The sequence below is a fragment of the Saccopteryx leptura genome, chromosome 6 (assembly GCF_036850995.1).
Source record: "Saccopteryx leptura isolate mSacLep1 chromosome 6, mSacLep1_pri_phased_curated, whole genome shotgun sequence".
NCBI classification, from domain to species: domain Eukaryota; kingdom Metazoa; phylum Chordata; class Mammalia; order Chiroptera; family Emballonuridae; genus Saccopteryx; species Saccopteryx leptura.
The window spans coordinates 53,776,655-53,799,021 of NC_089508.1; the positions used below are offsets into that span (position 1 = coordinate 53,776,655).

At 45.8% G+C, this 22,367-nt stretch overlaps 1 protein-coding gene and 1 non-coding gene across 4 annotated transcripts in view; one reads left to right on the forward strand and one right to left on the reverse strand.

Moving 5' to 3' along the window:
- Positions 1-12,229: 12,229 nt before the first annotated feature.
- LOC136377748 (U5 spliceosomal RNA) lies at positions 12,230-12,345 on the reverse strand. Its single transcript, XR_010746382.1, has one exon. It is a non-coding gene; the product is annotated as a U5 spliceosomal RNA (small nuclear RNA).
- Positions 12,346-19,158: 6,813 nt separating this feature from the next.
- PARP16 (poly(ADP-ribose) polymerase family member 16) overlaps positions 19,159-22,367 on the forward strand; it is a 31,506-nt gene continuing 28,297 nt past the window's right edge. For 2 of the 3 annotated variants that reach the window (XM_066388491.1, XM_066388492.1), the window contains exon 1: positions 19,159-19,615. In XM_066388491.1, coding sequence (XP_066244588.1) covers positions 19,442-19,615 — 174 coding nt within the window. In that variant the 5' untranslated portion in view covers positions 19,159-19,441. The remainder of the gene's footprint in view (positions 19,616-22,367) is intronic. The other variant, XM_066388493.1, reaches the window with a different exon arrangement.

Genomic DNA, 22,367 nt, shown 5'->3' on the forward strand with positions numbered 1-22,367 from the left:
CCCGTCAGCACCTCAATCTCCTTCTGTGGCACAATATGCACAAGATGTGTGTCTGTTGTCCCTGCTCTGAGAACTACGGATGTGAGTGCCCCAGGGACAGGCGTGGTGTCATCTCTTCATGGCCCACCAATGCTGTCATGGAGCAGCACCAAACGCTCAAAAAATGCTTGAGGAAAGAAAGCAATATAAAAGGAAAGCAAAGAGGGAGGGAGGGGAGGAGCAAGGGAGAAAGAGGAAGAGAAAGGAGAGAGATGAAAGGTGAATTAGAGATGAGGCCACGAGAGACCTTAAGAGAAGCCCTCCTAACAGCTTTGGGGTGGGGAAGATCACAGAGACTGGAGACTTTGGGTGATTTGCAACTCTTCATTCCTTGAGCCATGGCATTAAAACAGATTTTGAAAACCTCAATGCGTCTCCGGCCTTGCTATGTAGCCACTTTGAAGCTCAATTGCCTCATCTGTAATGGAGATAATAATGGCACTAATCTAATTGGGTTGTTATGAGGATCAAATGAGAAAATCACTGGAAAATCCTTGGCACCTGATCCATAGGAAGAACTCAATAAATGCTGTGTTATGATGGTGATGGTTTGATGATGCCGAGAATTCCAGGCATGTTCGAATAAAGGCCTGAATGCTGCTGGGGACAGGAGGTGCTTCCTAAGCTTGGAGAGATGCCTATTGTCCCAGTGTCCAGCCCAGCGGTCACATAGAGGTCACACAGTGTTTTCTCCTGGGCCTTCCCTCCTGCCCACCCCCAAGATACACAATAAAGATTTCTGATTGCTTGATTAAAGGAAGCGGATACACAATTAATTTCAATGTGAGACTCACCCCCCCACACACACACTTTTCAAAAAGAATTGCACATCCCATTCCAATTTACACACTGAACCAACATGGAATTTTCCAGCGGGTTCTGAAGCCTTTGAAGTGACCAGACCAGACTATTGATTTATTTTCAACTAACCTCTCTCTTTGAACCCAAAAGGGTCAAGGTTAATTATATAATAAAACACACTGCGCCCAGCTGCCCCCTCTGAGGGCGCAAGGAGCCCCCGACCTTTCTGAGCTGGCTAGCGGTAGATCGTATTTCCGATCCCTTCCTCACATTCATTTCCTTCATCGGGGCCTATTAAGGAGAAGAAGCAAAACAAAACAAAACAAAAAAACCCTGACCCCTCATTTCCTCCTTGAGAGATGTTTTAATTTGCTGGAAACCAACAAAGGGGGGGTCTAAGCCATGTTTCCAGGTGGCCTTGCAGCTGAGAAATCTTGCTGGGAGCACCTATTATGGGGCTGGCTGGGAAATGGGGTGCGGTGGCTTTGGCAGAGGAAAGAAGGGGATGCACTCTCCCAAGTCTGCCTCCCACATGAGGAGCGAGTCCCCAGAAGGGCTGACTCTGTGGGTGCTTCCAGCCTGGCCCGTCCCGTTAAGTCTTCCTTGCAGGCTCAAGTGAGATAACCCACTGGCCACAGCGTCTCCCGTGGGCACTCAGTCAGACCTCAGCAGCCACGCGAGGTGGACTCTACGGTAATCCCACTTTCCCAGACGATGAAGCAGGCTCTGAGTGGTAACAGAACGCTCCCAGCTAGCCCAGGTGGGAAGTGGCAGGCCCGGATTGGAACCTAGGCTCCTGCTCTCCCTGTTAAACAATGGATTCTCTTCCCTGCCTCCTCCTACCCCAGGGAAGCAACGTTGTAAATGTTCTTTTTATTTCCATCATCAAAAGGAAAAAAAAATGATTAAAATTTGTTATCTAATTAATATATACTCCATAATCCAACGCCCACAACTGTCCCAACAATGCTCACCTCAGCTTTGTCTTCCCAATCCAGGATCCAACCCAGACCCACCCACTGTCTCCGTTGTCATGGCTCCTTACTCTCCCCTGTTCCAGAATGGCTCCAACCTTCTCTGTTTTTCCTGATGGTGACATTTCTGAAGGCACCTGGTCAGCTGTCCTGCAGAGTGACCCCACAGCGTGGGTATGTTTCATGTTTCCTCCTGCCTGGAAAGGCGAGATTTTTGCCATAAACAGTTTACATTTTAGGGCACCACATCTGGAGGCCCATGATGCCGGCTGTTTTGGGTGAGGGACTCAGGATTTTCAGCTCAAAGGCCAATGCTTGTTCTCTGATCCCCTGGGAAGGACGGAGTGCGCACAGTTCCGCATGGGGGAGCCATCCGCGTTAGCTGCAGGAGGGGCACGTCTCGGACTCTTCCAACCCCACGGATTGCAAACCTAGAACCTTGGGAGGAAGTCACCGACGCAGCCAGTACAAGACGCATTTCCCCCATTTCTTTCCACCCCGTTTAGGTCAAGGGCAAAACCCACCTCCCCCTCCATGAGTCACCTTCGTGACTCTCAGGCAGGATCAGTTTCCTTTATTCCCTTCCTCTCTGCTTCCACAACCCTTAGTTTCTGCCTTGTTGCATGGTCTCTCTAATGTAGTCGAGGTTCCTGGGGAGCTCTTACTGCCGCAGATGCCCAGGGCCCAAGCCAGGGCTCAGCCCGGGGCCCACCAGAGAGGTTTCTCCATAAATATTTGCCAAAAAAAGTTGAAACCCAAAGAAAACCAGTCTACCTTGTTTCAGTTTTAATATTACATTTGAAAGAAAATTCAACATCCAAAAACAAATTGGAAAGCTGTTTGAGTCTTTGATGAGTTGCTTGGAAGAGACTCACGAGGAATAACATTAGACATCGTACCGACGAGTCCTGAATATTCTCCTTGCCCGTTTTTTTTCCCTGTCGGCTCATGCTTCTTCACCTCCACACCTCTCTTCTTTCTCTCCCTAACTTTAGTCTATTCTGAACTTCCTCTTGTTCTTGTCCAAATCCTTCTTCCCTCTGGCTGCATCTTGTTCTTTAAGTAGCTCTGTGCCTTAAAAATATTTTTTTTAATTAAAGTTAAACAAGTAATACCCAAAAAGTCTCATTAAAAAAAAAAAAAAGTAGGCCTGGCCAGGGAATTTAGTTGGTTAGAGCATCGTCCTGATATGCCAAGGTTGCGAGTTCGATCCCTGTCAGGGCACATACAAGAATCAACCAATGAATGCATAAAAAAGTAGAACAACAGATCGATGTTTCTCTCTCTCTCTCTCCCTTCCTCTCTCTCTAAAAATCAATAAATAAAAAATTAAATAAATAAAAGTAAAATGTTACATTATCTCCCCTCACAACCACACCAAGCCCAGTCCCTTCTTTTTTTGTTTTGTTTTGTTTCAGGGACAGAGAGAGAGTCAGAGAGAGGGATAGATAGGGACAGACAGGAATGGAGAGAGATGAGAAGCATCAATCATCAGTTTTTTGTTGCGACACCTTAGTTGTTCATTGATTCCTCTCTCATATGTGCCTTGACCGCGGGCCTTCAGCAGACCGAGTAACCCCCTTGCTTGAGCCAGCGACCCTGGGTTGAAGCTGGTGAGCTTTTTGCTCAAACCAGATGAGCCCACGCTCAAGCTGGCGACCTCAGGGTCTCGAACCTGGGTCCTCTGCATCCCAGTCCAACGCTCTATCCACTGTGCCACCGCCTGGTCAGGCCAAGCCTAGTCCCTTCTAGGGATAATTGTTATTATCTGTTTATGGTGTCCTTCCAGCCTTTTTCTATGAATTATAGACTTCCACATGCACCTAAGTGAAATACATGAAATACTAAATAATACCATTTATAGTTCCAAAATGTTTCTTATTTCCAGTGCTGCAGTGGACATCCTTGCATCACCTCCCTGCGCTTGGGTTCATCAGCATGTACTTCTGTAGAGTAGAGACAAGATTTGCTGGGCTCTGGGGCATGCGCATGGTAAATCTAACCAGCCCTCTGAATCATCCCAGCAGTCTATAAGAGGACCAGAACTGTTTGTCTTGCACAGGCAGCTTCTGTTTCTCCCAAGGCTGCTTTGAGGATCAAAGAGAGGATCCAAGAGCTTTGCCCATCAGTAAACAACTAGTTCAGGAGTTGGGAACCTATGGCTCGCGAGCCAGATGTGGCTGTTTTGATGGCTGCATCTGGCTCACAGACAAATCTTTAATAAAAATAAATAATAACGTTAAAAATATAAAACATTCTCGTGTATTACTTTCCATTTATTTTGTACTGCTCATGTTCATGGTTGCAGGTGACTGGAGCCAATCACAGCTGTCCTCCAGGATAACACCAAATTTTTATTGGATAATGCATAACGTACACGGGTCGTTGTATGGCTCTCATGGAATTACATTTTAAAATATGTGGTGTTCATGGCTCTCTCAGCCAAAAAGGTTCCCGACCCCTGAGCTAGTTTAATCCCAGCAATCTCAGCTGATTTAGAAATTATTTAATTGCTTCCCTTATACAGCACAGACTAGCATCCATGTTAATACACTCAACACTAAACCTATGAGATAGAAAGTGTTATCATCATGTCTGCTTCACAGATGAAGTAATTAAGGAACAGAGAAGTTAGGTAACTTGCTCGAGGTCACACAGCTAGGGAACTGAAAAACTGGAATCAGAATCTGGGCGGTGCGGCTCCAGGGCCTGAATAGTAACCACTGTACCACAGTTCCTTTCAAGATTTAATGTGGGCGTACCACACTCATCATTAGGCACAGATGTTTGTTTTCCAAAGCATTATTCTCATTCTGTTATTTCACTTGAATGAATCTCTCAATGACTCTTTGAGGGATAGGAAGGCCCAACTTAGAGATGGGAAAACTAAAGCTCAGAGAGAGATCACTAAGGGTATATAGCACAACAGGGACAGATTTCATCTCAAGAGGAAAGAGGAAGGAAAGAAACGCCCTTACCAGACACTACAGTGTCAGTTCAATCCCTCTTTAATGAAGATGTCAAAAGAAAAGCTCCCCCCACCCCCATATTCACCTCTGTTTATTCAGCTTTCCTTCCCCACCTGCCTCCTTCCTCCCTTGTGTCTTATTTCCTCAGCTCCCTCATTGAGTCAGGCACCCATTTATCTTTTCAAGGAACATTTCTTGAACCCAGGAGGTGTCAGGCTCTGAGGTCAATGCCAGGGATACAGAAGTGAATGTTGGAATTCTCCTCTGGAAGGGCCAATACCAAGTCAGCACCTACCACCTGCCCCCCTTCTTGCTCAAGTTCTCCCTTCCCCGCCCCAGTTAGCAACAAGAACCGTTTTTCTGCCGGCCTCCCTCACGCAGTGGCAGATACTGGAGAATATATTTTCTGCCGGCCTCCCTCACGCAGTGGCAGATACTGGAGAATATATTTTCTGCCGGCCTCCCTTGTGCTGTGGCAGATACCGGAGAATATATTTTCTGCCTGCCTCCCTCACGCTGGGGCAGATACCGGAGAATATATTTTCTGCCGGCCTCCCTCACGCAGTGGCAGATACTGGAGAATATATTTTCTGCGGCCTCCCTTGTGCTGTGGCAGATACTGGAGAATATATTTTCTGCCGGCCTCCCTCACGCTGTGGCAGATACTGGAGAACTGGTAAGACTCATGAACTGTGAGCGGCTGGGAACCAGCAGCGGAGACCCAGAGCAGCACATTTGCAGGGGAAAGCCTGCATTCTGTGCCTGCTGTCTGCTCTGGAAAACCAGGCTTCAGTCCCTTGGGTCCAGTCCACCCAGAGAGGCCGACTCATCTGGGCCAGCAGGATGCCTTATACCCAGCCTCATAATTACCAAGAAATGACAGCTGGTGACTAAGGGCAGAGAAGTGGGCAGGTCCCCAGACTTGGTGAGATGAATGTGTTTGTGCACGTGTGTGTACATGTGTGAGAGTGGGCATATACATGTTTGTGTGTGTGCACACTGTGTACACATGTGTCTGTGAGTGCATGTGTGTGTGCATGTGGAATGTGTGTGTGCTTGTGCATGTGTGTGGGTGTGCACTAGCATGTCCAGCCTGGCCATCTTGGTGTGACTGTGCAGCCCTACTTTGGTCCTGCTGAGTCTTCCATTCCCAGAGGGAGCAGTGTCTCAGTCGTGCCTGATGGGATCAGCTGTGGAACTGGAGGCAGGGCATTCTGATCACAGGCAGTGTTGTTTGACTTCCTCCCACTCTTATCTCCACTCCCCTGAGCTCAGAGTTTAGTATCATAAAATGTCAGAGCCTGAGCCCTAGCCAGGTAGTCAGATGGTTAGAGCATCCTCCCGCTACACCAAGGTTGCAGGTTCAACTCGCAGTCAGGCACATACAAGGATCAACCGATGAATGCATAAATAAGTGGAACAAAAAAATGGATGTTTCTCTCTCTCCCTTCCTCTTTCTAGAATCAATAAATAAAAGTTTTTAAAGAACATCAGAGCCGGGAGGGAAAAGTGGAGATTATCTAACTCAGGTCCTCTCTTGATACTCGAGATCAAGCCTGACCTGTGGTGGCGCAGTGGATAAAGCGTCGACCTGGAAATGCTGAGGTCGCTGGTTCAAAACCCTGGGCTTGCCTGGTCAAGGCACATATGGGAGTTGATGCTTCCAGCTCCTCCCCCCTTCTCTCTCTCTGTCTCTCCTCTCTCTCTCTCTCTCTCTCTCTGTCTCTCCCTCTCCTCTCTAAAATAAATAAATAAAAAATAAAAAAAAAATAAAAAAAGGATACTCGAGATCAAGCTCCAGCGAAGGTACTCACACCTGGAGAAGGTCACCCAGCCAGTTAGAGGCAGAGCTGGGATGAGTATCCTCATCGCTCCAAATCAAGTTTCACACTCTTGTCACAACCCCACTGCCCAGACTTATGTCTGCCCCACAGTCTGCAACTGATAGACCAATGGGTCCAGGCTGGGCATGAGGACACTCAATGCTGGAGGAGTCTGGTAGTTGGGGGCTGCTTTCAACGTGTCCAGGCTGGACCCCTCCCCCTCGGGCCACCGTCATACCCGCCCTGGGAGAGTATTCTGGTCTCACACTGATCAGAACTTTAGTTGCTGGTCAGCCATGCTTTTGATGGATTACAAATGGGAAATGAAGAAATCTTACTTGATAAATGCAGTGGGCAAAACTCTTTCAATAGGTGGGGGTTCATGAGAAAAAGTAATAAAATGATATCTTTGATGAAAGTCTTGGAAATATCTTTGGAACATTTACCTAACAGTATAACAGGGGCCTGGGAGAGACTGGACTTGAGTGGCTTTGGGTTTCTTCATCAAAACAAAAAGGGTCACTATGGAATACTACTCAGCCATAAGAAATGATGACATCGGATCATTTACAATAACATGGATGGACCTTGATAACATTATACGGAGTGAAATAAGTAAATCAGAAAAAAAACCTAAGAACTATATGAAACCATACATAGAAGGGACATAAAAATGAGACTCAGAGATGAACAAGAATGTGATGGCAACAGGGGTGGGGGTTGGGGGGAGGGAGGATGGGGCGAAGAAGGAGAGAGGGGTTGGGGGAGGGGAGGGGCATAAAGAAAACCAGATAGAAGGTGACAGAAGACAATTTAACTTTGGGGGAGGGGTATACAGCACAATCAAATGTCAAAATAATCTAGAGATGTTTTCTCTCAACATATGTACCCTGATTTATCAATGTCACTGCATTAAATTTAATAAACAAATTAAAAAAAATAAAAATGTTTAAAGGAAAAAAAAAAGGGTCAGAGAGTCCTCTGCATCACCTCAGGAGGTAAATTACCTTTGAGGAAGTGAAGAAGCTTTTCTATGACAGGAAAGGGGCTGCCTTTGACAACAGCCATTTGCACTGGGAAGGGGTGTAATTAGAATTCCTGTGTGTGCTGGAGACCATCGTGGGGTCGGTTGGGAAGGGTCTTTTGCAAGGTAGCTCTAACAGGAGAGGTAGCTAGCTGCACTTGCTGGTGTGGGGCCCCACGGGAGGCTGAGGGCGGTGGTTCCGGAGTGAAGCGACCCTCCCATCCCCCAACAATGCTGATTTGGGTCCCGAGGAAATAGTGAGACAGCAAGGGGCTGCCTTCCGGGCTCTACAGCAGGTTTCACTCCTTGACGGCACCCAAACCGGACTACCATCCCTGAGTGCAGGTCCCCGTCCTTAGTAGCATCCTTGAGTGGTGTTTTTTGCAGGTAGCATAGTGTGGCCAGAGCAGTGCCCACAGTTCTGGCTGCAGGAACTGGCTAGATAATTGGGCTTCGGTGTGGAAGGCACAAGTTATCTCAGGTTTCCAGAGTTTGGAACAAATGCGGGTGTGTGTGTGTGTGTGTGTGTGTGTGTGTGTGTGTGTGTGTGTCTGACCTGGGTTCTTGTCTTATTTGCCTCTGCCTTTCTGGAACAGGTCACAGCTGTAATTGAAGACATAAGAAAGGACTTCGCAGGAAGCCCCTGTGTTACTGTCTAGTTTTGGAAGATTAGAACAGTTTCATCTTGCATATCACTTTTAAACATTTCCCTTTTGTATCCATCCTCTAATCTTCTTGTCACTATACCCTGTGATACAGGATTGGCTCCTCTTGAAAACACTTAACGAGAAGGCTATCTTCCTCCTGCTGCTCCCTTTCACCTTTCCTGGGACCTACTCCTACTGTTTCCATGGCCCTGGCCAGGGCCGACTGGAAAGACAAGACTGAGGCTGTGGGAGGAGCTTCTAGACTGGCAGGAAAGCCCCAGCACAGGAGTAAGGGTAACATCCAGCGGAAGGTGAGAAGCTGCACGTGGTGACTTAAAATATCACTGTGATGAGTACTTAGAAAGGGATAGTCTATCGTTCCCCTTTCCAATGAATTTAAAAATCAGCTGGTTGAGTGGCACAGAAATTCCTTTTGAAACAATAGGAAAACAACAAAGGAAGTAAACAGTATATTGAAGATATAACACCTAAGTGATGGAAAGAAGATATGCTAGAGAGGATTATAAAATCACAAATTTGGTTCCTTAAAAAAGAAAACTAATAAAATTGACAACTTCTGAAGTGGTTTATAAGGTAAAAAAAAAAAAAAGAGAGAATAAATAAATAATATTGGGAATGAAAAAAAACGGGGGGGGGACACAATCACAGATAGAGCAGAGACCTAAAAGATAGGGAATATTAAGAACAACTGTGTGCCAAGGCCCTGATGGGACAGCTCAGTTGGGTAGAGCGTACTACCCATACACCAAGGTGGCGGGTTTGAGGCCCCCCCCCCATCAGGGTACATACGGGAATCAACTAATGAATCCATGGATAAGTGAAACAGCAGGTTGATGTTTCTCACTTTCACTCTTTACCCTTTCTCTAAAATCAGTCAATAAAAAGAAAGAAAGAAAGAAAGAAAGAAAGAAAGAAAGAAAGAAAGAAAGAGAAAGAAAAGAAAAGAAAAAAAAGAAAGAGCGCTCTGGTCAGTTGGTTGCTGGTTCCATCCCCGATCTTTTTCTCTCTCTCTAATCAATCAATCAATCAATCAATCAATAAAAGAAAAATTAATCTACCAGCAAACGGATAAATAAGTGGGACAACAAACTGATGTTTCTCTCTACTCAGTGGATAGAGTGCCATCCTGGCGCACCAAGGTCATTGATTCAATCAGCTTGGGATACATAAGAGAAGCAATCAATGAGTCCACAATTACTAAATGGAACAACGAAGTGAGACAATGAGTTGATGCTTCTTCTTCTCCTTCTCCTTCTCCTTCTCTTTCTTCTTTCTTCTTTCTTCTTTCTTCTTCTTCCTCTTCTTCCTCCTCCTCCTCCTCCTCCTCCTCCTCCTCCTCCTCCTCCTTCTCCTTCTCCTTCTCCTTCTCCTTCTTCTTCTTCTCTCCCTTCCCACCCTTCCTCTCCCTCTCTGTCAAATCAGTGGAAAAATTTAAAAAATAAAATAAATAAATAAATCCTGGATGGATAGCCCAGTTGGTTACCATGTCCTCCCAAAGCACAGGTTGCTGGTTCTATTCCTGGTGAGGGCAGATAGAGGAACAGATGGATGTCCCTCTCTCCCTCTCTCCCCCTTACCCTCTCTATAAAATCAATCAATAAATTAAGTAAATAATAAATAAATAAATAGAACAACTGTGTGCCAATATGCCAATAAAATGCAAAACTGCAGAAAAATGTATACAAATATATATATGTTTAAAAAGAAGAGGAAATACTTTCTAATTTATTTTATAAGTTTCACACCTTTGATAATAAAACAAGACAAGGACAGTACAGTAAAGTAATATATATATATATATTTTGTGTGTGTGTGTGTGTGTGTGTGTGACAGAGACAGATAGTCAGGGAGAGGTACAGATAGGACAGGCAGACAGGAAGGGAGAGAGATGAGAAGCATCAATTGTTTGTTGCGGCACCTTAGTTGTTCATTGATTGCTCTCATATATGTGCCTTGACTGGGGGCTACAGCAGACTGAGTGACCCCTTGCTGGAGCCAGCGACCTTGGGCTCAAGCTGGTGAGCCTTGCTCAAACCAGATGAGCCTGCGCTCAAGCTGGCGATCTCGGGGTCTTGAACCTGGTCCTCTGCATCCCAGTCTGACGCTCTATCCACTGTGCCACCGCCTGGTCAGGCTAAAGTAATATTTTTACAGGCAAATCTCACTAGAGAATTTAAATATAAAAGTTTAATCACAATATTAGTAAACGAAATCCATCATTGTTTAAAAATATAACATGATCACATTGGGTTTTGCAGTGGACTGAATGTTTGTATCCCACCAAACTGGGAGAAGGGACATATAACCAATAAACAATTACTACAGTTTTTAAAATCTGGAGTTTTGCATGACCTGTGGTGGTGCAGTGGATGAAGCTTCAACCTGGAATGCTGAGGTCACCAGTTTGAGATCCAGGCTTGCTCAGTCAAGGCACATAATAAGAAGCAACTAAGAGTTGATGCTTCTCACTCTCCCCACCCCAACTGCCTTTCTTCACTCCTCTCTCTAAAAATAAATAAGTAAAATCTTTTTAAAAATCTTTAAAATCTGGCCTGACCAGGCAGTGGCGCAGTGGATAGAGTGTCAGACTGGGATGCGGAAGACCCAGATTCGAGACCCCGAGGTTGCCAGCTTGAGCATGGGCTCATCTGGTTTGAGCAAAAATTCACCAGCTTGGACCCAAGGTCGCTGGCTCAAGCAAGGGGTTACTCGGTCTGCTGAAGGCCTATGGTCAAGGCACATATGAGAAAGCAATCAATGAACAAGTAAGGTGTCGCAATGCACAACGAAAAACGAATGATTGATGCTTCTCATCTCTCCGTTCCTGTCTGTCTGTCCCTGTCTGTCCCTCTCTCTGACTCTCTCTCTGTCTCTGTAAAAAAATAAAGTAAAATAAAAATAATTTTTAAAAAATCTTTAAAATCTGGAGTCTAGAGACTATGTAAAAAAAAACCCCCCAAAACTCTTAAAATCACTAAGAAAAAGATTTGTAATCTAAGAAATTATAGGCAAAAGACATTTATGTGTACAGGAGACCAGGAATGGCCAAAAAACATTGAAAAGAACCAAATTAGTAATTAGAAAAATGTATATTAAAATCACTGTAAGATATTTCATGCCTACCAGATGGACAAAAATTAAAGCCAGTGTACCAAGGGCCAATAAGGATGATGAGACGCAAGGAAAAACAGAGGCCTTTGGTGGAAGTGTAAATGGGTACACTCACTTTTGGGAAAAATTATTATACCTACGTGACCTAGATGCAGTGATTCAATTCCACGCTTTAGAAAGAGAATGTCTTGCACTTGCTCACTATGAGTAACATCATTCTAAAAACCATAATCTGGAGGTGGGTGTGGGGTGAATCCTCTGTGAAAATAGAATGGATCTATAAATTGTAGTCTGTTCATACATTGTAATACTACAGAGTTGTGCTGTCCAATACTGTCATTAGTCACAAGGGCCTGTTGAGCACCTGAAACATGCTAAGTATAAAATATACACTGGATTTGGAAGATTTAGAACAACAACAACAAAATAATGTAAAAACACTTATAACCTTCTATATTGATCAACATATTGAAATGATGCTTTGGCTCTATTAAATTAAAATATACTAAAATCAACTTACCTTGCTTTTTATTTTGTTTCACTTATTTAATTGGCTTTCTTAAATGAAAGGAACAACCAACAAGCATATGTAGCAAAACAGGTGTATAACATGTGAATCCTTGTGAAACAGTATTTTGAGTATAAAAAGCAAAACCCACAGGAGAATCTGCTGTATACTCTAAAACCTCATTGATTTAACAAATTTCCAGACACAGAAACTTTTAGTACCCCACAGTAGTAGTTGTTTAAGCCCAACACTTCAAGCACAAGTTCTCTAGAACAATTACAAAGCTCAAATCTATTTTTAAACAGTATTATTAGCCTTGCCAAAACAAGGCCTCAAAAAATTGAGTCAAAACTCAGAGTTGTTCCTCTCCACGGAAATCTTTAGTAAAAGGCGAAAGATTTATACGATCTGAAGAGAAACCAGAGCATACCTCACAATTTATTAACACACATCTCAAGTAAAATAAACATCTTTTGCACTGATGGTGGCTAGTTAACGCCAAGACTCATTGCATCAGTAAAAATTTCCAGGTTTCTTTGTATATAATAGTCTAATATTCAAAAAATGTAAGTAAAATATTTTTTTTTAATTTTGCCGTTTTAAACTTGTACTTGGTGCAGTGCACTGTGGGTATGTAAATAAGGCGAGTCACCTTTCGATTCGGGAAATATCTTGGTATTCACACGATGCCTTGCGTCACCATTAGGGGGCGAAGCGGAGATTTGGCTGACGAGGATTTTTTTTTTTTCTTTTTCTGAAGCTGGAAACGGGGAGAGACAGTCAGACAGACTCCCGCATGCGCCCGACCGGGATCCACCCGGCACGCCCACCAGGGGGCGACGCTCTGCCCACCAGGGGGCGATGCTCTGCCCCTCCGGGGCGTTGCTCTGTTGCTACCAGAGCCACTCTAGCGCCTGGGGCAGAGGCCAAGGAGCCATCCCCAGCTCCCGGGCCATCTTTGCTCCAATGGAGCCTCGCTGGGGGAGGGGAAGAGAGAGACAGAGAGGAAGGAAAGGGGGGAGGGGTAGAGAAGCAAATGGGCGCTTCTCCTGTGTGCCCTGGCCGGGAATCGAACCCGGGACTTCTGCACGCCAGGCCGACGCTCTACCACTGAGCCAACCGGCCAGGGCCTGACGAGGATCTTAAGGCGATCTTGATCAGACTTGGGTTTGATATGTTTTGTGTATTTATACATCTGAATTTGATTCAGGACAGTGGTTCCTTCCCTTTGGTGGACAGTTAGGGGTGTAACTGGGAAAGGGCAACACAGGTTTTAAAATTTGACCATTTCCTTTTTCTAAAGCTGCATGGTGAGCGCACGGGAGTTGGTTTGTTGTTTTTTAACCGTGCACCTCCAGGGTATACACTCCTGGATACCCTCTACCTTGGCAGTTGATGTCTTGTTTAAAATAGGAACTTGCATTTTCAGTTTCAGGTTTTCTGCCCCACCTGACAATACTGTTCCAGATGAAATCTTGTACAGTATTGGAGTTTCAGACCTCCCATCGTCTTATCCTGTGCTTTTAAAATGTGTTCTCTTGCCTGACCTGTGATGGTGCAGTGGGATGAAGTGTTGACCTGGAACACTGAGGTCTCAGGTTTGAAGCCCTGGGCTTGCCTGGGTCAAGGCACATGTGGGAGTTGATGCTTCCCCACTCCTCTCTCTCCCCATATTTCTTTCTCTTTCTCCTCTCTGAAATTGAATAAATTCTTAAAAATAAAAAAAGTAAATAAAATATGCTGTTCTCTCTTCTGTGGCGCTCAGCTGCCAGGTCCAATCAACCTAGCCGGACTCTTCCCTAACAATCCATCATCATGGTAACAGAACAACCTTGGGGGAAAAAACTGCAGCTCTTTTTTTTGTTGTTGAGTTGCTTGTGCAAACATTCCGCTTCCCAACTTTGACACCTTCTCTAAACTGGCATGTTTGTTTGAACTGGTTCTTGTGCTAATGAGTCAAACATATTTGACTTATATTTGATTTAAATTTTTATTATATGGTACATTTAGAAAACATCCTTATTGGATGAGATTCACTTTCCATACAATTCTCCCATTTAAAGTGTATAATTTACTGTTTTTCTGTACATTCATAGTTGTGCAATCATTACCACAATCTAATCATTAGCAGTTACTACCCTCAACCCCACCCCCCAGATTCTGGCTTATCTACTTTTTGTCTTTCAAGTACTTGTTCTGGCCCTGGCCTGATAGCTCGATTGGTTAAAGCAGAGGTCAGGAACCTTTTTGGCTGAGAGAGCCATGAACACCACATATTTTAAAATGTAATTCCATGAGAGCCATACAACGACCCGTGTACATTATGCATTATCCAATAAAAATTTGGTGTTTTCCTAGAGGACAGCTGTGAATGGCTCCAGCCACCTGCAACCATGAACATGAGCAGTAGGAAATGGATTGTAATACATAAGAATGTTTATATTTTTAACATTATTTTTTTTTATTAAAGATTTGTCTGCAAGCCAGATGCAGCCATCAAAAGAGCCATATCTGGCTCGCGAGCCATAGATTCCCGACCCCTGGGTTAAAGCATCCTCCTCAAATGCAAAGGTTGGCCTGACCTGTGGTGGCGCAGTGGATAAAGCGTCGACCTAGAAATGCTGAGGTCGCCAGTTCGAAACCCTGGGCTTGCCTGGTCAAGGCACATATGGGAGTTGATACTTCCTGATCCTCTCTCTCCCTCTTTCTCTCCTTTCTAAAATGAATAAAAAAATAAAAAAATGCAAAGTTTGCCGGTTTGATCCCCTGTCAGGGTACATACACGAACAGATCGATGTTTCAGTCTGTCTCTCCCTTTCTCTCTCTCTCTCTCTCTCAAATCAATAAACAAATTAAAAAAAATAAAGTGTCTATTCTGGACTTTTCATATATAGTCATTTCTTAGTATCTGCAGAAGATTGGTTCCAGGTCCCCCATGGATACCAAAGTCTATGGATGCTCAATTCTTTATATGGAATAACGTAGTTTTTGTATATAACCTATGACCATTTTCCTATGTACCTTAAATCATATCCAGATTACTTATAATACCTAATACAATGTAAATACTATGTAAATAATTGTTTTTCTGATTGTTTAGGGAATAATGACAAGGAAAAAAGTCTGTATAGTACATGTTCAATATGGATGTAACCACTGTCTGCCTAACTAGATTGTACACATCAGCAACAAATGTAACATGTTTTCCAAATACTTTCCATCAGTGGCTTTTTGGCCAACATAAATGGAAGTGGACCTTTTGTGATTGCCTCTTTTACTTAGCATAATGTTTGTGAGGTTTATCCATGGCCCCTGGTCGGCAAACTGCGGTTCGCAAGCCACATGCGGCTCTTTGGCCCTTTGAATGCGGCTCTTCCACAAAATACCACGTGCGGTGCTACCTCGATAAGAAATGTACTTACCTACAGTGTGTCCGTAAAGTCATGGTGCACTTTTTTTTTAATTCATTTTTTTTTTTTTTTAGAGAGGAGAGGGAGAGACAGAGACAGAGAGAGAGAGAGAGAGAGAGAGAGAGAGAGAGAGAGGAGAGACAGAGAGAGAGACAGGGGGGAGGAGCTGGAAGCATCAACTCCCATATGTGCCTTGACCAGGCAAGCCCAGGGTTTCAAACCGGCGACCTCAGCATTTCCAGGTCGACGCTTTATCCACTGCGCCACCACAGGTCAGGCCTCATGGTGCACTTTTGACCAGTCACAGGAAAGCAACAAAAGAAGATAGAAATGTGAAATCTGCACCAAATAAAAGAAAAACTCTCCCAGTTTCTGTAGAATGATGTGGCAGCATGTGCGCATGCGCAGATGGTGACGTAACACCGTGTATACAGCGGAGCAGCCCACATCCATGCCAGTCGAGATGTGGACGGTACAGAGGAAAGTTCGGTGTGTTCTGTGGCTCTCTAAATTAGAATCTGTGACCAAAGTGCAATGTGAATATCGCCGCGTTTATAACGAAGTGCCACCACATAGGAATAACATTACTCGGTGGGATAAGCAGTTGAAGGAAACCGGCAGTTTGGTGGAGAAACCCCGTTCTGGTAGGCCATCAGTCAGTGACGGGTCTGTAGAGGCTATACGGGATAGCTACCTAAGGAGCCCTAAAAAATCTGTGCATGAGCCCACATCGAACTGCTCTGAATGGGTATGAAACTGGGAGAGTTTTCCTTTTATTTGGTGCAGATTTCACATTTCTATCGTCTTTTGTTGCTTTCCTGTGACCGGTCAAAAGTGTACCATGACTTTACGGACACACTGTGTATATAGTTCGAATTTAAAAAATTTGGCTCTCAAAAGAAATTTCAATCGTTGTACTGTTGATGTTTGGCTCTGTTGACTAATAAGTTTGCGGACCACTGAATTCCATGCAAACATTTGTTTTGATCCTTTTGCATTTCACTCTTGCTACATTTTACAATGTAATGGGAAGTTAGAGACCCATGGAGAAGAAAAGTTCCTGTCCTATGGTAATAGCCACACCTCATAGGGCTTGGCCAGGAGCTAAGGTGCTGATATAAGTATGTTTCTCTCTTTTCCTCTCTCTAAAATCAATAAATAAAAATTTACAAAAAGAAAAAAATGAACAAAATAGAAGTCTATTTTTGTGAAAGGCTGAAACTGCAATTAGGTTAGAAGTTAAATCTAGTTTTGGTATCATAGGTTTCTAGCACAAGTGATGCCATACTGGGCCTGTGGTTTCTCTTTAACAATGCAGAAAATTACATTAATAGATTTTCTGTTGTAAATCATCCCTGCATTTATTTATAGCCTAAACTCAATTTGGCAATAATGAATTTAAAAGATTTTATTTATTGATTTTTATTTTGTTAAAATGTTTTAAAGGTTTTATTTATCTATTTTAGAGAGAAGAGAAAGAGAAATGGGGGAGGAGCAGGAAGCATCAACTCCCATATGTACCTTGACCAGGCAAGCCTAGGGTTTTGAACCGGCAACCTCAGCGTTCCAGGTTGATGCTTTATCCACTGCGCCACCACAGGTCAGGTGGCAATAATGTATTGAAAATAAATTTTATTTTTTAAAGAAATTATAGCCCTGGTTGGCTGGCTCAGTGGACAGAGCATCCGGTGTGCGGATGTCCTGGGTTCAATCTACGGTCAGGGCACACAAGAGAAGTGACCCTATGCTTCTCTTCCCCTCCTCCTCTTGCTTCTCTTTCTCTTCCCCTCTTGCAGCCAGTGGCTTGACTAGTTGGAACATAGGCCCTGGGCGCTGAGAATAGCTCAGTTGGTCAGTCTGAGTATCGGCATCAGGCGCTGAGGATAGCTCAGGTGATTCAAGCATTAGCCCCAGACAGGGGGGTTGTTGGGTGGATCCCGGTTTCGGCACATGTGGGAGTCTGTCCCTCTATCTCCCCTCCTCTCACTCAAAATAAGTAAATAAATAAGAAGTTTTAAATTTACAGAAAAATGGTGAAGCTAGTGCAAAATTCCTGTATACCTCACATACCCAGTTGCCCCATCATTAACATTTTTAAAAAAGTTTTATCTTTAATTACCATATTTTAAAAAATGATTTTAGAGAAAGAAGGGGAGAGAGAGAGAGAGAACATCAATTTGTTGTTCCACTTATTTATGCATTAATTAGTTGATTTCTTGTATGTGCCCTGACCAGGGATTAAAGCTGCAACCTGGGCATCTCGGGAGAACACTAACCAACTGACCTACAGGGCCAGGGTTAACATATTATTACCATGCTTCAGCAAAGCAACTTGCATGCATTCATCCAACAAACAATCCTTAAGGCCAAGAAAGAGGTTTGTCTAAGGGCCACAGAAGAAGAGGTGGAATGACGGATGGTTCCCAGGCTTCCTGCACCACTACTGTAGACTCTGTCTTCCAGGTTTGATCTGTAGCAGCCATGTTAGAGTTCCTAGGTCTCATGAGGTCCCAGGACTTTGGGTACACTAGGATATTTTTTAGTGCGTCTGGACCAGTCCAGGCCTCAGAGCAACCATGGGTCTGACTAGCATTTCTGGGAGCAGCCAGCACTCACTGCCTGGCCTGGGAAGCCTGTAGTGTCTGGGGGTCCAATCTTGCTCTTCCTCCCAAAGTCATACAAACCGATAGCATAGATCACCTTTCCTCTGAACCCAAGGCCCAGGGCAGCCTGGATGCATAGGGAGGGGAAGTTCCTCCCTCAGAAGATGCTGGGGTGTGGGGTATGGGCAGGGTATTGAGAGCTTCTTGGTCTAGGAATTAGCAACGGCCTGCGTTAGATCTGTATGTGACCATGGGGCCAAACTTTGGGATTTTCTCTCTAATGGGGTTGTAAGTCAGAAGAGAGGATGGGAGTTTAGTCCCTCCCTCCTAAAGTTAGGTCAATCTCCCGAAGCTCTCCTCCAGAGAGGACCCCAAGGGGGGATCTTGGTACACCTGAGAGGCCAGAATCTTAATGCAGAGAATTCGGGAGGTTTAAAAGCAGAGGAAAGGTCTTTTGGTTTTCAGTTCTGAGTATCAATCCCAGCTTTACCTTGTCTGGCTGTGGAACCTTGGGTAAATACTGCAGCACTCTGAGACTCAGTTTCCCTGGATCATAAGTGGCTCCCCAGGAGCCAGTTTTTTTGGGAAATGATTCAAGAAGGAGGCAGTAGGTAGTAACCCGCCGGGACAAAGGCAAATCCAACGGCAGGTCAAAAGGGCGCTGGGTCCATTTCTACTCAGGACTTCTATGGGAATGGCACATAGCGGCGGGGGCGACTCAGCCGCGGCCACACATCTAGCTGCTAGGGCTCATTTGGGTCGCGCTGGGCAGGCAAACCCTGCATCTGGCAGGGGGCGGGCCCTTGGCAGCGCTGGGAGGAGCGCGGAGCAGCTTGGGGAGCGCGGCGCCAGGAGGGGAGGTAGGCCAAGCGCGCGCGCCGGGCGCAGGAGTCCCCTTCGGCGGGCAGGTCTCCACGAGGGGCCCTGAGACTGCTGGCGGAACGCAGGCGGCGCCGAGGGCAGCCGGGCGAGCGCCGGGGCTTCGGCGGCGCCCAGCCGGAGGCGGGACAGGAAGGCGCGGGCCGCGCCGCAGCTTCGCGTCGCGCGGAGAGGGATCTCTGCCTGTGGTTCCCCCCCCTCCCCGGGTGTGCCCCCAGCCCCAGGCCACTGCAGGAGGACACGTGTCAGCAAGTGCCCGTCTTCGTTGTGGTCTCATCTCATGTCATAGCCCCTCCCCCAGGCGTGGGGACTCCCCCCATTATCTCCAGGCCACCTCTCCCCGGCCTCGCTGATCCGCGGCCCCTGCCCTGTCCTTCTCCTTCATCGGTCCTTTTCCCCGGGCAGCGAGCGCTTCTGCCTAGACCACCGTGGAAGACACTCGTCAGCATGTTCTCACCCCTGTCATTTCATCCCTCTGCTTAGCTCCACTCCAGGCTTTGTAACCCCGGTCCCCGCTGGCCCTTTGTCCCGGGCCTAGCCCCGCGCTGACCGTAGGCCCAGCCCTCGCTCCTGAACCGCCGCATCAACCCCCCCCCCCCCCCCCCCCCCGCGGCAACACTCGGCTACTCAGGATGCAGCCTGCAGGCAGGGCGGCCGTCAGGGAGGCGGCGGCCCGCGACGTGCTGGCCGCGGATCTGCGGTGCAGTCTGTTCACCTCGGCCCTGCAGAGCTACAAGAGGGACTCCGCGCTGCGGCCCTTTCCCGCCTCCTATGCCCGCCACGACTGGAAGGACTTTGAGGCCCTGGTGAGTGTGTATCTCCCCCACCCCCGCCCCGGCTCTGTCCACTGTTTCCCAGGCCACGTGTCCTGTAGAACCCATGTTAGTAAACATGCCAGTCTCCAGACTTTTCATTTTCTGCCAGGCGCTGGGGAAGGTTTCTTTCCATGAGCTAAGAACATTCCCCACGCTCTACATAGATACTCCCAAGACGCTTTGTGGCTGCTTCGTCTTGTTAATGACAAGTGACTTTCCGGATTGAAGTGAGGAATTGAACAGTTACATTGGCCTCCACAAGATTTCCTACTGTGGCCAGCAATAGAGTGTTGATCTGAGTCAGCTGACTCTGACAAATAGGATGTTATCCATCCCTTTGCAAATACTTAGACAATAAAAGTAACCAAAGCCAGCCATACCTTGATCTTCGTAAGAGGTAATATATGGGTAGTGCTCTTATAAATTTTAACATACAGCATACATGTGAGCTGTTATTTCTCTGATGATTCACAAGGCACTTAATTTTCCGCAGAGTTCACTTTAGGGTCAGCGTTCCAGATATCAGTTATCTTTGTAATCCAAATGTTTGGAATTACCTAGAAAAATATAATTTTCCAAAATTGATTCTATAAGAAATAGAAAATTGAAATAGTCTGTAATCATGAAAGATAATTGAATTAGTAATTCACTCAAAGAAACTTCAGGCCTACCTGGTTTCCTTGTGTCTTGTCTTCAATTTGTAAAAAAACAATGTCTGGGCCCTAGCGGGTTGGCTAGGTTGGCTCAGTTGGCTCAGCTCCTGGAACGTTGGCCCTGCTTGTAGAAGTCCCCAGTTGGATTCCCGGTTTGGATTCCCTGTCAGGGCACACAGGAGAAGACAACCGTCTGCTTCTCCACTTTTCTCTTCCTCTCTCCCCCTCTCCCTCTTTCTCTCCCCTTCTCCCTCTCTCCCCTTTCTTCTCCCACAGCCATGGCTCATTGGAGCAAGTTGGCCCTAAGCACTGAGGATAGCACTGTGGCCTCACCTCAGGCACTAAAATGGCATGTGTTGCGAGCAAGGCCCCAGATAGGCAGAGCATCGCCCCCTAGTGGGCTTACCGACTGGATTCTGGTTGGGGGGGCATGCGAGAGTCTGTCTCTCTGCCTTCCTGCCTCTCATTTAATAATAATACACAAACAAAAACCCCCCAACAATGTCTGTGAAGTGCAATAAAATGAGGTATCCTATATATGATGAAGAAGTCCAGAACAGGGACCACAACCCTTGGCACTGAACTGGGGTCAAGAAACACTAGCCAGGGGCAGTGGCTGATGCCATGCTGAGTCCATAGGGACATGGTGGATTTCGAGGAGCAGAGGGGAGGTTAAGATTGCTATTCTAGGAGGAGTGGCAGGATGGGCAGAAAGCCAGGAGCTCACTGAGAAGAACAAGTCTGTCTGTATTTTAGTGTGGTTGTTGTGGGGAGCAGGAAAGAAGGAGGCCAACCAGAGTGTACAGGGCTTGGATGTGTAGATTTTATCCTTGGTGGGGGGAGCATTGGTAAGATCTGGGATACATTACTGAAAGACCCATGTGGTAGGAGGGTGAGAGAGAGGGATTTGTTCAGGAGGAGAGATTGAGGTCAGAGGGACCATGTTCACCAGAGACGGTATCCCACAATGCACTTCATTAATTTTTACCAAGAAATATCCAAGTATACTAGAATACTCAGTGCCTTCTCTTCCTGCTGGAAGGGCTTATTGGCAAATATAATCAGGTTTGTTTGATGAATATGGGATAAATGCAAAATAAACTTTTATTTTGATTTGTTTATGCTTTAAAAGACATTTTAAAAAAAATTTATTGATTTTAGAGAGAGAGGAAAGGAGAGGAGAGACAGAAACATTAATCTGTTTCTCTATGTGTCCTGACCAAGTATCAAACCAGCAGCCTCTGTGCATTGGGACAACACTCCAACCAAGCTATCCGGCCAGGCCTTGTTTATTCTTAAAAATAATAATAATAATTAACTCTAGAGAGGGAGGAAGGGGGAAAGAGAGAGAGAGAGAGAGAAACATCAATCTGTTTCTGTATGTGCCCTGATCAGGGATCCAACCAGCAATCTCTATGCTTTGGGACAGCGCTCTAACCAGCTGAGCTATCCAGACTGGACTGTTTATGCTATTTATTTATTTATTATTTTATTTATTTATTTATTTTTTCTGAAGCTGGAAATGGGGAGAGACAGTCAGACAGACTCCCACATGCGCCCAACCGGGATCCACCGGGCACGCCTACCAGGGGCGATGCTCTGCCCACTAGGGGGCGATGCTCTGCCCCTCCGGAGCGTTGCCCTGCCGCAACCAGAGCCACTGTAGCGCCTGGGGCAGAGGCCAAGGAGCCATCCCCAGCGCCCGGGCCATCTTTGCTCCAATGTAGCCTTGGCTGCGGAAGGGGAAGAGACAGACAGAGAGGAAGGAGGGGGGGGGGGTGGAGAAGCAGATGGGCGCTTCCCCTATGTGCCCGGGCCGGGAATTGAACCCGGGTCCCCCGCACACCAGGCCGACACTCTACCGCTGAGCCAACCGGCCAGGGCTGTTTATGCTTTTTAAAAAATTATTGCCTGACCTGTGATTGCGCAGTGGATAAAGCATCAACCTAGAATGCTGAAGTCGCCGGTTTGAAACCCGGGCTTGCTTGGTCAAGGCACATATGAGAGTTGATGCTTCCTGCTCCTCCCCCTGTTCTCTCTATCTCTTTCCTCTCTCTCCTCTGTATTTCTCTAATAAAAATGAATAAATA